This window comes from Toxoplasma gondii, chromosome XII, assembly GCF_000006565.2.
Source record: "Toxoplasma gondii ME49 chromosome XII, whole genome shotgun sequence".
Lineage (NCBI taxonomy): Eukaryota > Apicomplexa > Conoidasida > Eucoccidiorida > Sarcocystidae > Toxoplasma > Toxoplasma gondii.
This window is the reverse complement of record NC_031480.1, coordinates 3506156-3520121: the sequence shown is the minus strand read 5'-3', so window position 1 is coordinate 3520121 and position 13966 is coordinate 3506156. Positions and strand designations below refer to the sequence as shown.

The following is a 13966-nucleotide window of genomic DNA, read 5'->3' as shown; positions in this document are numbered from 1 at the left end:
TCTCTTCGCTGGGCATCGGAACTTTCGACCCGCTCTTAGCTCGCCAAAAGCGTTTCGCTTCACCTTCTTTTCTCTTTCTCGTTAAACGTACACGTCGTCTGCAACTTGGCTTGCTTTTGTGCCTTCTTCGGGTCTGCGTGTTGAGTTCTCCCTCGACTCTTAAGAGTTTTCTGTTCAAGAGTCTGCGTATTTGGCACTCCCCGTCTCTACTCACCTCGTCTGTCAAAGTTCTTCGCGCTAGATGTTTTCTCAGACGGCATTCGCCGTTGCCGCCCGTACGCCTTTCTCTTGTTTTTCTCTGTTGTCCAGGCGAGGCAGAGGCGTTGCTTCTTCATTCTGGAGGATGCATGGCGACCCTCAGAGACGCCCTGGGTGTCTCTCGTTCCCCTTTTTTTTAATGTCAGCGGCCGCGACTGTGTGCGAGGGGGGGCCTTTCTTTTGCGTATCTGTCCAGCGCGTCTTCTGGGCAATTTTTTTATCTTTCGCGCCACGGGGTCTTGACTTTGGCTTCTCATTAACGTTCGAGTAAAACTGCTGCTGCTTTTCAACAGAGCGTCTCGCCCATGTGGGTGGCCTCGCCCTTTCGTCTCGTCGCCTCTGTGCTCTGGGAAAAGCGAGCGCGCTGTCTCGTCCTCACTTCCCTCCGGTGAGGAGAAAGGCCTCGTCACTCTGCTCGGTTCTTCTCTCCTCTCCATGGCGTTCGCGCCTCGCACGTCTCCGCGGCTCTCCGCCGGCGCGGGAGGACCCTCAGAGGCCTCGCGAGGTGGAACGGCTGCTGGCGCGCCTCTCGGTCCAGTAGAGACCCCAACAGGTCGCGAGCCTTCTTCTCCCTTTCTCAGGTCAGCCAGCGCGAAGCGCGTGACGCGCGCTCGCGCTGGCTTTCTCGCCTCCTCGCCCGACAACCAGTCGCGGTCGACTTCGCCTCTTCGACCAGCTGATGCCCTACGCATATCCGAAGCCTCGTCCGCCTCGGCCCCCGGCGTTCGGCGCAGCTTGCGCGCATCGAACGCGAGGCCTCCGGTCTCTGCGTCGAGAGGCCTAATGGGGAAAGCTGGAGAGGAAGGAGAAGGAGCCTCGGGGGGCGGGAGGCCTGGCGGAGCGCGGCGGACGTCGGGCGGAGGCGAGGACGTGTGTGCCAGTCCTCGGGATATCTCGTACAGGGACAAAGGCGCTGGAGGCGATGCCACAGCTTCCTCGAACTCGCAGTCTCCGTCATCAGTTGACGCTGCAGTCTCTTCTTCATATTCTGTCGCCTCTTCGGTGTCGTCGCCTCCCGCATCGTCGCTCTCTTCTGCTCTCTCGTCTTCTTTCTCTTCGTCGACCCTCTCTAGGTCAGGGTCTTCTGTCTGCCCACGGGCGACTTCGGCCGTGTCTGCGACTCTTCAGCAGGGAGAAAGGTCTCAAGAGTCTTCTCTGCTCGCGGGAGAGAGGGAAACGGACCGAGACGCGAATCGCCCACAGAGGGAGACAGACGAAGGCCAGGGCGCAAAAAGCGAGACGGATCGCGCGCCAGAGGACGACCGGGGAAGAAGCAGACGTGGTTCTGCCTCGCCCGTGCAAGGCCCGTTCTCTCCCCGAGGTTTCTTTTCAAATGCAGTGACAAAAGAAAATTCAGCGTACCCCGCGACTTCTGGACAGTCTGGTCAAGAGGTGGGCTGTCGACCCAATTCAACACTCTCGTCTGTCTCCGTCTGTAGTCTCTCTTCTCGCCCCCCATCTACTCTTGCTTCCGACCAACTTCTCTCAGTCCCTAACGGTGACGCTTCAACTGTGTCCACCTCCTCTCCTTCATTGTCCTGCTCTTGTTCTTCGTTCTCCTCCTCTTCATCGTCGTTGTCCTCTTCTTCCTTGTTGTCCTCTTCTCCGTTGTCTTCCACGCCTTCGTCTTTTTTTTCGTCGTCTTCTTCCTCTTCGTCTTCCGCGTCTGTTGCTCCTCCTGGCGAGGGGAAAGGTCGGCCTCCGGTGCGCTCTGGGCGAGGCGCCTGTCCCCGCAAGCCCGCAGGGCCGCCGCCGCGCCTCTGTGTGCCGTACCAGTGCCAGTTCAACGTGGAGAAGCGCGAGTGGCGAGCGAGGTACCTTTTTAGAGGCCAGAAGAAGATGAGAGTTTTCTCCTTGGCCCGGTATTCCCCGGAGGTCGCTGTCTCTCTGGCCGAACTGTTCCTCACCTTCTTGGCTGACAACGACGGCATCCCCAGAAGCGAGGTTATCGCATATTGGGCAGAAACGCTTGCGCGTGGACCCGTGACAGCGACCACTGGCACAAACCCCAAAGGCGGCAATCTCCTAGGCCCAGGCGCCTCAGAGGAGGAGACGGTAGGTGGCGAGGGTGGAGAGGACGCCGAGTCGCGAGCTGCAGAGAAGGAGAGAGAAGAAGAGGGGAAAGCAAGTTCCTCGTCAGGTTCTTCCGACCAGAACATCACTCGTGTCGAGAGCAGCGAGGCGAAGGAAGACGGCGAAGAGAACAGCGCCAGTTCAAAGCCTCCTGGGGCAGCGTCAGCTGCGACAGAGCCTGCAGGAGGCGACGCCGACGGAAGACCTGGTAGGGCGGCAAGTGGGCCTGGAGACGCTTGCCGTTCTGTCACGAGCACGGAGACGGAGGCGGCCGTGGCGGTTGCACCTGAGGCGAAAGGAGGTCCTTCTTCAGATGTTTCTTGTACCCTTGACAAGAGCCGCGAGTCGAGGGGGAATGGCGTTGCCGGAAAAAGGGAGAACCCTGCGTGGGCTGTCTCCCCGTCGAGTTTCGCGGCCTTCGTTGAGACCGCGAAGGCCCGCCAGTGGGTGACGGAGGCTTCGCGACTCCAAGCGGCCTCTCTCCCGCCTTTGGCTCCCGCCGAGCGACCTGCGAGACCTCCGATTCTCCCGACACTGGCGTCCTCGCGCGCGAGACGCTGCACTTCTCACTCCTTGATTTCCGGCTTATCGGCGAGGGAGGGAAGTCAACGAACGGTCTCTCAAGGAGACTCTCTTTCTCCTGCCTCTGGTCTCGCAGGGGAACCGGGGGCGGTGCGCGAAGCTGAGGGTCGGGAAGCGATTGCTGTAGACGACGAGACAGGCGGCGAGCACCGGGACTTCCCTCACTCCCAGGGCCCCGCGGGCCGAGGCCGACTTGCAGGCGCGAGACCCAGCTCGAGCGACATGCGGGGGGAAAAGCGAGGGCGCCGTGCCCTTCGGGAGGGCGAGAGTAAGCGCCCCTGTCGCCGAAGAGAGGACCTAAAAAGCGAAGAGGGCCAGCGAGAAAGGCGACGCCGCGATACGGCGTGGCCTGCAGGGCGTCGAGAGGCCTCGCACGGGCGCCAGGACTCGCGCGTGAAGGAGGAGACACCTGCGCCAGACGCGGGGGCTGCTCTGGCTTTGGATGGAAGAGCTGCCGCCGCGCGCGACCGTCCCCAGAAGGCTCCGTCTCCGTTCGGGACTCCCGAGGCTCTCTCGTCGTCTCTCACTGGCTCTGGGCTCCACCCCGACGGCCGGAATCCCCACGGACATCCTGCACTTCGTGTAAAGCTCGCAGCGGGCCGTGGCAACGGCCTGTTGGCTGCATCACCAGCCTCTCCGTCGTCTGCGTCGCATGCATCTTCGCTCGCCTCGCCGTCGGCGAGTTGGCATGCGGCGCAGGGCGAGGCCGAGATCCCTGGAGCGTCAACGGGCTTCGTCGACTCGCCGTGCTCTGCGAATGGGTCTCTGGACGACTCGGGACTCGGCGGGCCTGCGGCGGCTTTGCAAAAAAGCTGGAGAGACAGGAAACGAAACCGAAAGAAACTGAGCAAGAGCATGCATCGGAAATCGCTCGCCTCTCTCGGGATGCGGGCACCCCCCCAGAACGCGTGTCTCGCCGACCCCAGTGACGTCGGGCTCGGCGTCCAGATGCCGTCTGACGCCGGGACGGTGCCTGGAATTTCTCCTCCCTCTTTCGGAGCAAGTGAACAGAAGGCCTCTTCTTCGGCGTTGGGTCTCGCCTTCCGAGCGTCGAGTTCGTTCTCGCCGAAGAACGGGGATGTCGAGCCCGCAGGACGGAACCCACCCCAGTTTCTGCCCACTGCCTCGGTTCAACGCGCAGACCCCCCGGGAACAGGAGCTCCTCCTTCTCAGCAAGTGGTATCGTCGGCTTCGCCCTGTTCACCCTCAGCGCTGGCTGCGACCGCGTCGCCTGGGGCCTGTCGGGGCGGCGCGAGCCGGAACGGAGACCCACAGGGCGAGCGCTTCTCTTTCCCCGCTTCCCCGACGTCGCAGTATCGATGGTACGCGCACCCAGACGGGGGGGCAACAGGCCCGTCGTGTTGTCGGCAACATGTCGGCGGCTCGGGCGGCGGGGGCTGGCCTGTTGTGTGGCTGAAACAGTTGGAGATGGCGGTAAATGGACCCCCCAAGTTCTGCTCCTACGTCGAGGCAGTGGACAAACATCTCCGGTTGGGAGGCTTGCGGAGACCTGTGGCCTTCCTGCCTCTCGCGAGCCGTCCGGCGTCGCCCACGGGCCTGGGGGGGGGTCTGGGGGCCCCAGGCCCGGCCCTCCGGCAGGCGAGCGAGAAGGCGTTGGCAGCCGAAGGTCGGCAGGGACAGAATGAGGAGAAGCAAGTCGGTTGGAAATCGGCGACAGGATCGAAAGCGGGGATGTTCCAGGGAGACAGCGGCGAGACGACGTCTGAACGTGGAGCAGAAGAAGCTGAGGGGACAGGCGGCGGTCGCAGGGGCATTCTGGGGAAGGAGGAGGAGGACCGAAACGGAGGAGAGGGAGAAAAGGCCGCAACGCCTACGATGGGAGGTGCCTCTCCGGCGGCGTCAGATGACGCCCTGTCTCCGATGAAGGCAGATCGTCCAGCTGAGGCGTTGGGAACCGGGGGGTCGGCGCCGACGCATGCAGACTCTAGGCGTGCTCCTGGGATGCCGGAGGGCGAGAAAATGACAGGGCCTTCGAAAGAACAAGAGATGGCCGAGGCGGGGGAGAGAGACAGATGTGAGAGGAGCTTGGAGCGGAACGCGGAGCTTGTTTTGAAGGAGAATGTGAGCATGACTTCAGCCTCCGACGTGAGTGAAGCAGCGGAGGAGAAAGGTGCCCCCAAAAAGCTGGCGTCGTCTCCGCATTCGGTGGAGTCTCCGTGTGGCAGAACAGCAGAGAAAACGGGAACGTTGAACACGAGCGAGAAAGGAGAGAATACAAGGACGGCGGAAGGAGATGACCCAGGCACCACAATCGTGAAGGAGGAGTTTCCTTTGCTGCCTGCGCCGGAGACGCCAGTCACTGTCACAGCCCAGGACCTTCTCAGCCCGACTGTCTATACACCCCGGTGGCAGGCGACGGTTGGGAAGTCCCTCGAGCTCGGCTCCCTGAACTGCGAGAAGTCTTGTGAACGCGGACACTGGGCTGACGCCAGTGCATGTGACTTGGAGACGAAGGATCTGCGATTGCCGGAAGACAACAAAAGCGAAGAGCTGAAAAAGGAGACAGGAATGTTTTTGGGCGTCGAGGGCGAGCAGGTAGAAGAGGCGAAGAGCAGCAAGGAGGCATTCTCACCAGAGGAACGAGAGCGGGAAGAACAGAAGGAATCATCGAAAGCGGCAGGAGGTGGAGACTCTTGCAGAACTCCGCGTCAGCAGGAGGCGACGCCGAGGGCGAGTGAGGAGTGTCAACCAGAGTCGCGAATCGACATGAAAGTCTCTCCAAACACAGAGATGATGGTAGAGAAGCTCGAAGAGACGCGAGTACAGAACACTGAGGAGCCAGAAAAAGTGGAGGAGAAAGAGGAAGGAGGGAGCGTGTGTCGCGATGTTTCAGTCGCGTCCCCTCTTGAGAGCCCCAACAGCCGTTTGTCTGAGAAAGGCGACCAGTCTGAGACGCCTGCCGGTGTCGCCCCGCCCTCTTCATCTGCCTTAGAGGCCCGAGCCGGGAGAGATTCAGCTTTGCTTTCCGCCTCTCTGCCTCTCTCACCTCGAGCGTCTTGCCCTCCAACTCAGTCCGCATCGCCTGCATCTCGGGACCCCACACCCGCGTCTCTCCGTGTCTCGTCGGTGGCTAGTGGGGACAGGAACGGCCCGACTGGGATTCTTTTCCGTCCGCTCTCTTCGCCCCACAAGCGAGTCTCCTTCTGCCTGCGTGGCGGAGCCGAACCGCCGCAACGGCCTCTCTCCGAGGCTGTCCCGTACCCCCTTAACGCGAGACTCCAAGAGATCGTCTCTCGCTTTCGACTGCTTCAGGGTGTCTCCGCCGCGCGTGTGAGCAGCCACGGAAAAGGAGAAACCTCTTCGCAGGCGACGCCCAAAGCTGTGCAGGGCGAGGCGACTGTGAAGGAGAAGGCGACGGTGACGCCAACAGAAAGTGCGAAATCCCTGGCAGGGGGGCAGGCGGAGACAGAGAAGGGCGAGTCTCCGTCAGGTGCAGAAGCAGCGACGCAGAAAGCAGACGAGAAGGAGAAGACCCCAGACACTGACGCGACACAGTCCAGAAGCACCAGTTCTGGGTTCGAGACCCAAGAGGCAAAAACCGCTCCGGCGTCGATTCTTCCAGCTTCCTCGCTGCCTTCGTCCGACAGGCCGTCAGCCTCCTGTTCTGACACGCATGCATCGAGAGACGCTGTTCCACTGGCGTCCTCGCCATCATCTTCTTCTTCTCCTGCGTTGCGTAGATGTTCGGTGCGTGGTAAGGACTTGGTGTCTGCCCCGGTGGACAGTTTCTCCGAGGGCGACTCGAGCGACGCTCGGCCATTTGTTTCCGTCCGAGACTTGGCGGTGAAGCTCTATCGGTGGCTGGAGCAGGGCGAGGGCCTTCCAGCGGCAGCGGGCGAGCCGCAGGGCGCGTGTGGGGTCGGGGCGAAGGCCCAAGCCCGCGAGGCCCTGCGAATCGACACTGTCCCCTTCATCAGTCGGTGGAGACAGATGCTGGAGCGGTCCCTCTCGATTGCCAGCGATCTGCGGAAACTGGATTTACAGGTCGTTCACCTCGTCGAGCTCACCGAGGCTCTCCACATAGCTGTTTACATCTGCGGACAACTCAGAAGGCGACTGCGGGAAGGCGCAGCTCCTGACGCAGGGGCGGCTGAGGACTTGGCCCCGGTCGACGTGGACGACCCCCGTGGCTGTTCGCAGCAAAGCGGAGACACCAGAGACAGCAGCAGTCCCGCCACACCTGGTGGTCGGCTGGCTGGTGGGGCAGGAGGTGCAGCGACGAGCCCGAAGGGACAGGCCTTTGCCCCGCGGGGCGGTGAAGGGGAGATAAAGCCCCAGGAGACAGGAAACAGTGGAGACAGCAAGGCGGAGGGAAAGGAAGCAAGTGGAGACGCGAACACTTCGGAAGGAAAGCGATTGTCGGGCGAAGTGGACAAGACAGCCGAGGTGGAGACAGCCGGAAGCGAAGACATCAACGTCGAGAGAGGAGTGCCTGGGGCTCAGGCAGAGACGGCGAGAACCGAGATGAATGGTGGAGTGGTGAAGGGCCAAGAGACATCTGGAGACATTCTGTCTGTTGGGTCGTCACAAGTACTCTCGCTTTCGTCGCCTTCACTCTCACACCTCGCAAGCTCTTCAGGAAAGGGGCCTTTGAAGCCGACGTCGTCTCCGTCTTCTTCCCTGTATGCGCTGTCCCCGTCGTCTTCCGCCGCATCCCCGTTCTCGGCCCAGCTCGCGTCGCCTTCATCGCACGCACCGCTGTCTCTCTCGTTCCGTTCTTCTTCAAGCCCTACTTCCCTCTCGTCTCCTTTGGCTTCCTACCCCTTTCCACAAACTCTCCAGCAAACCTCTGCTTCCCCGTCTTCTTCCGCGTCTGCCCGACCGTCTTGTGCTTCTGTTAAACCGCTTCGCGAGGCAGGTGACCTCGTCCGAGCCGCGGCGCGTGCTGCGCTGGAGCAGGCTCAGGTGTTCGGCGTTGGCGGGAAGTTGTCCGATGCAACTCACCAGCTGGCCGCTCGCGTGACTGTGGCGGTGCGGGCGGCGATGCTGGCCAAGGGCGAGGGGGGCCTAACGAGGGGCGATGTCGACTTGCTCGTGGAGGAGACAGAACGGTTCGTTCGCGAGGCGCGTTTCAAGGCCCAGGAGACTGCCGCGGAGACGACCGCCCTGCCCGATGGCGTAGCAGAGGTGGTGTCTTCGGAGGCGGGCCTCGGGCTCCAGACAACCAACCATGCGCCGGTGTCTCCTGCGGCGGCGCCTAGCGCAGGCGGCGCGTTCGCCGGTCTCACGGAGGCGGTAGAGGTTGAGGCGAGGCAACTCCCAGAAGCGAGCGAACGGGTGGGGCGGGTCTCCAGCCCGCGGGGATCCCTGGGCTTTGAGGCCATGGACTTGGCGGGAGAGCTACACCTCGTGAAGGTTTTGAACGCGTTTCATCGTCACACAGAATGTTTGATGAACGAGCGAGAGCGTCTCATCCAGGCGACGAACGAAGATCTTTCTTTTCTCCTTCACGCGATGGAACTCGCTCTGCCCTCTGGGCTCGACACCCCCCTCCTGTCGATCCTGGAGGGCGATGTGGACATCCTCCCGCCGCTGCCCCCGCCGAACGTCGAGGCACTGATTTACTTGCATGCAGTATCTCTGGCGCAGGCCGACGCGTCGGCCTCGCCTTCCTCGCCCTCCGCCGTGGCTCCCTGTCTCCTCTCTCCTTCGGCCCGACTCCTCCTTGCCCACTTCGCGGGCGCGTCTCCGACCGCTGGGGGTCTGGGGGGCGACTCCGCAAAGGGCCGGACCATGTCCTCGTTCCCGGGGAGGCCTGGCGAAGAGCGCCACCGCGCTGACGAGAGGAAGGGGAGTGTGCTACCGGTTCGCCGGGGTAGGCCCCCGTCGTCAGCTCGCCTCAACGCGCTGCGGAGATTGCATGCGGTCGGGGAGCCGGCCGCAGACGCGGGCTTGGACACCGTGAACGGGCGATTCAGGTCGAAGCGCTTGCGAGCCATGTCACAGGAGGAAGAGGCCAGACGGGCCGCGACCCACGCGTCGCCGACGGTGAGAACGTGAAGTCAAAGGACTGGAAATGGGAGGCAAACGGTTTTTTTATATCGACGTTACGCCAGGGTGTGGGCTTTTAGACGCGTAGAAGTAGTGTCTTTAATCACATTTCTCTGAACTCGTCACTTCGCCTGCAAAAGCGCGCCTCCGCCCCTCGTCCGGCTTTTCCTGTTGTCGCCCCTCTCGACGTTTCGAGAGTAAGGCAAGTGCGTTTTGTGAGTCGTCAGTTTTCACCCCGGTGCAGCTGTGGCAACGCGTTCAAACATGTGAACTCGGAATCTCGCTACAAAGGTTCGACGGCTCTCAGCTCTCTCCGTTTCGTTCTTGTTTTTTCTTCTGCAGATTCCGTACCCCTTGAGCCGGTACCTGCACCGGCCGCCACGGCTGCTGTCTCCGACAGACGCGGGACATTTTGCGAGCTCGTACTCGTCTCCGCTTTCGCATCCGCTGTCGAAGGGGTCATCTCTGACCTCGCCCAAGCGGCAGCGACGGAGTGTCTGCTCGGAGGCTCCAGAGCACGAGCGGAAGAATCTCCGCAGTCTCTTCAAGTCGCCGTCTGCGCAGCGCGAGGAGGCCCCGCGCAGCCTCACCCGGCCGTTCGGGCCTCTGAAGGGCGAGGGATTCTCGCCGGCTTCGCTGGGGACGCTGGGGTCGCGAAGGCAGAGCGAACTGGGGATCCGAAGAAGAGACGCCCTAGTCGCCTTCCCGCCTGCGGGCATGCCGTGCCACCCGGCGTCCCCAGGCCGGCGCCTCGAACGGCCGCGGGTCGACGGCGCAGACATGGACGGCGAGCGGAGACGCAGGACCCGGTGCGCAGGAGACAGGCTGGAGGAGCGAAGGAGACCCCTCGGGCCTGTGTACATCCCGACCAAGGTCCGAGATCCGGCGACTGGCCGCGTCGCCGTCTGCGCCTGCGACACAGAGCGCGGCGAGCGAGTGAGGAAGGTTCAGCTCTTTGAAAAGCCTCACGTCGGTGCCTTCTGGTGTGCTCGGTACGGACCGAACGACGAGTTCGTCCGCTGCTTCTCCATCGAGAAGGTCGGGAGCCTGAAGGCCCTCGTCTCGGCCGTTCGCTTCAGACAGTACGTCACCGGCCACAGCCTTGGCTACGGCGTGGGGAACTGCGTCCCCGTGGAGACCATTCGGTCTGCAGGCCGCCGAGACAGAAACGGAGACGTCGCGCCCGACCGGCCTCTGAAGCAGGCGGCGGCGTCTCCACCGCCTGCGGGCGTCGCTGGGGCTCTGGGCCGCGGGGAGGTTGGCCAGGCCCAGGATGAGTCAGGCGAGACCAGGGACGCGGTGGAAGAGGAAGGACGAGGGCAGGAGCCTCTCGGGAGTGGAGAGGGCGCTAGCGGAGTCGCAGCGAAGGAAGGGCATGGGAGCTCCAGAGGCGAAGGGGAAGGCGCGGAAGGAAGAACCGACTCAGCGGCGGGGTCCACTGCGGGAGACCGGTCGACAGAGGACTCCTCGAGACTTCTTTCTGAGGGTCGAGACGCGAAGCACGGCTCCAGTCCCGCTGGGGGGTCGGAGGCACTTGCCCCCGGGGGGGAGCATGCCCTTGCTGAGGGCAGTGAAAAGGTTGGAAGAGCGCAGGAGACAGAAGCAAGAAAAGAGGATCTTCGCACTTCTCAAAATGAGACGCATTCAGGCGAAGACGTTTCTTCCTTGAACGAAAAAGCGCTCGATTCTCCGCGGTCCTCCGCGCCCCAGGGGAAGAGCGACCAGGGTCGAGAACCGATTGCTCTCCGGATACGGTCCACTCTCCCTCCTAGTGAGGTTGACAAGCAAGAAGCGGCGGGCCAGGGAGGGTCTGCGTCGGAGCTCGCCTTCCCCACAGGCGTCTCTCTTGCGTCTCCAGTGTCTCCGTTCTCTGCCCTCGCGCGGTCGCCTATCTCCGCGCGCGCGTCCAGCGTCTCTCCGGGGGCCTGTGACCGGCCCGACGTTTCGCGGAGACACTCGGGGAGTTCGGACGAAGCGTCGGAGGCGCTGTGGGACCTGGGAGAGGACTTGGGCTTCGCAGGCGACGACGCGAACTTCCCCTTCCTCGATTCGGAGAACTCTGCGCTTCTGTTCGCGCCGCCAAGACACCTGATGTCGCCCGGGAGCGCGTCGCCCACAGGCGGTGGCTTGGGTATCCACTACGACAAAACCAAGCACCGGTGGAAGGCGACGTGGACGACGCTGGACGGCCAGCGGGCCTCGACCTCGTTTTCGGTCAAAGTTTTGGGGATGGAGCGCGCGCGAGAGCTCGCCCTGGAGGCCCGGCAACGCGCGCTGGCAGGCCTAGACCCGAGAGAAGTCCGCGACGAGATGGTCGCAGGCGGCGCGGCTGCGCGCGACAGAGAGCGAGAGAGAGGGCGGCAGGACGGTAGGCGAGAGGGCAGCGAGCGCCGGGTGGGCTTCGAGGCCGAGGCAGAGGGCACCGAGGCGGCGAGTGAACGACTTCGGAGACGAGGAGAGAGAGAGGACGGCGACGAGGAGCGACGCAGGAAGAAGACCCGTGGAGACGAACTGCGGGGCGCGGAGGGCGACCGAGAGGAGAGAGAACTGCGGAGGCGAAAGACAAGCGAGGAGAGACGAAAGGGGAAGAACGAGGCGGCGAAGAACGAGGCGGCGAAGAACGAGGCGGCGAAGAACGAGGGAGGGAAGGGTGAGACGTGGAAAGTGAGAGAAGGAGGCAAGACGCCTCTGGGGGTGAAGAGCCATCGCGCGAAAGTTGTCGGCCAGACCGTGGAGAGAAGAGGAGAGGAGCGCCGGAGAGACCTTCGAGGAAGTCGACGCGAGGAAGGAAAGACCGTATGGGGACAGGAGCAAGACGCCGAACATCAGGTGTTTGAGGGCGTGAAGGAGGACGACAACGAACGCGGGAGAAGAAGAGAGAGAAGGCGTTTCGAGGAAAGAGACAGTCTTCGCGGAAGCCACGGCGCGACGCCTTCAGACGAGCAGAGACAGATGAGAAGGCAGACCATTCTCGGGTCACGAGAGGTGGACGGGAAGCCTCTTTCTTTCGACGACACCCACCGCGTGGATGCGCAGCTGGGCATCCAAAACGAGGTCGCCTTCCCAGGGCCTCAAGGCGTTGGGGGGGCTGGCAACTCGTTGCAATTCGGTCGCGAAGGTGAGCGCTTCGCTTCCTCCTCGCCTGTCGCGTTCTTGCGGACGAAGGAGGAAGACGAGGAGATTGTCGAGGTTTTCCTCACTCCCGAGGGAAGCGGCTCCGAGCGCGACAAGGCTTCCTCCGTGTCTGCCTCTTCGGCCCCCAGAGATTCGCGGCCCGCGTCGCCGCGCCTGCGGGCTTCGCGCCTGCGAGAATCCGCGAGGCTCCAGAGGCGGCTTGAAGAGGCCGAGGTCCACGACCGAGGCTCGCGCCCTCTCCGCCCAGAAGAACGGAGAGTCGCGAAACGTCATGTCGCTGAAGAGAACGTGGATGCGACGTTTTCTGCGGGGGCAGGCGGCACCAAGAAGATTCGGCCTCACAGCAGCCACGACTTTTCTGCGGAGGGCCTCAGCAAATTCCAGGAACTCCTCACCTGGGACTGCGAAGTTGAAATCGACGGCACAGACGCACACGTCTGGAGAGCTGTCGCCGCCCTCCCAGGACCCAGGCCGCGCCCGAGATATGTCTAGGGGAGGAGAGACGCATGTGGAAAAGTGCATATGCAGGGAAGACGAGGCGCGTCGCTGCCGCTGAGAGAAAAGAGAGGAAAAGACGCTTCGTTCATATAGTACGTGGCGCGAGACTGTGAAACAGACTGTGAACGACGGGGATGCACAAAGACGAGGACCGACGTTGTGGCTGAGGGAAGCAGAGGAGACAAAGGCTGTGTCTATACGCAGGTGGACCAGACACGGGTCTCTTATCCAGATCGACTGAAACGCAGAGGAAATGCCGTGGAGATCGAGTCTTGTAATTCTTGAAGCTCGACTTCATGTCACACACAAGACAATATACAGATCGCTGAAAGATCGAGGAGAGAAAGTGGAGGAGCGATTCGGCGCCAACGGAACAAGAACAGCAGGGCTTCGAGGAAGCAGCCAAAAGAAAGAACGCGTTGAAGAACGAGGAGAATTGGATGGCATTTCGTTTGGAGAAAATCGGACAGGCGCGAGAAGGGAAGAAGTTCGAGACAAAAAATGAGATCTCGAGTGCTGCGGCGCTTCCGAGAGCGGCGCCGGGGCCTCCCTGGACTGGGCTCCTCTGTCAGGTCTCTTTCTGTCGACCATTTTCTGTGACACACTGCACCCGTTCTGTAAAGGAGAGGTTTGATTGCCTGCGCGGCGCATGCCCCGGCAAGAAGGTTTTGAGGTACAGATGCGAGTGGTGGTGTTGGTGTCTATTGACAAAGAGCAGAAGAAGACTTGGCTTCCTTTCTCGGCGAGGAACGAACTTGCGTTTTTTTTCGCGATTTGGGCTCGAGGGGTGTCGGCCTTGGGCGGAGGGTCTTCGCTTTCTTGTTTCCACTGGTCGTGTATCTTTTGTCGCGCTCTCCGGAGCCAGGCGGAGTGGACGTTTCTCGCTTCTCTCTCCGTCGCTTTTCTTCAGAACTCGAGCAGGAAGAAGAGGACAGTTGAAGGCCTGCCTCCGAGATTCCGAAGACGCTGACGCGCGGCGCCCGACCACGGGGCCGGCGATGCCCGTGATGTTTTGGCTTTGCAGCCTCACCACACGCGCCAACAACCTCATAACGTCGCCTCGCTTGGGGTCGCCTCAATTCTACAAGTCACTTTCGAATCAGCTGTCCGCCAACACCGCCCTTCTTCGCTCGGACACTGCTCCCATGCATGATACATATATTCATGACACATACATTTATCATACACATATGCATATATATATGTATATATGTATGTACAGTAGTTGGCAGAGATGCACCGAACGATAGGAGATGTGTGAAGACCCATGTTTCTTGGGGTTCCAGCGGCATGAAAATGAAACAGAATAACGAAGTAGCTCAGTCCCGCGATCTCCAGATGAAGGAACAATTTGCGAAAGTGCCTCGGTCAACCTAGTAGAGACAGAGAAAATATCTACATGAATACG

General features: G+C 61.9%; 1 protein-coding gene across 1 annotated transcript; it reads left to right on the top strand.

Annotated features, from left to right (window-relative positions):
• Positions 1 to 693: 693 nt before the first annotated feature.
• AP2XII4 (AP2 domain transcription factor AP2XII-4) lies at positions 694 to 12552 on the top strand (the record flags this gene model as incomplete). The annotated part of the gene is made up of 2 exons (XM_002367096.2): positions 694 to 8922; positions 9268 to 12552. The coding sequence occupies 2 exons, from the start codon at positions 694 to 696 to the stop codon at positions 12550 to 12552; spliced, it is 11514 nt and encodes a 3837-aa protein (XP_002367137.1).
• Between the last annotated feature and the right edge of the window lie 1414 nt (positions 12553 to 13966).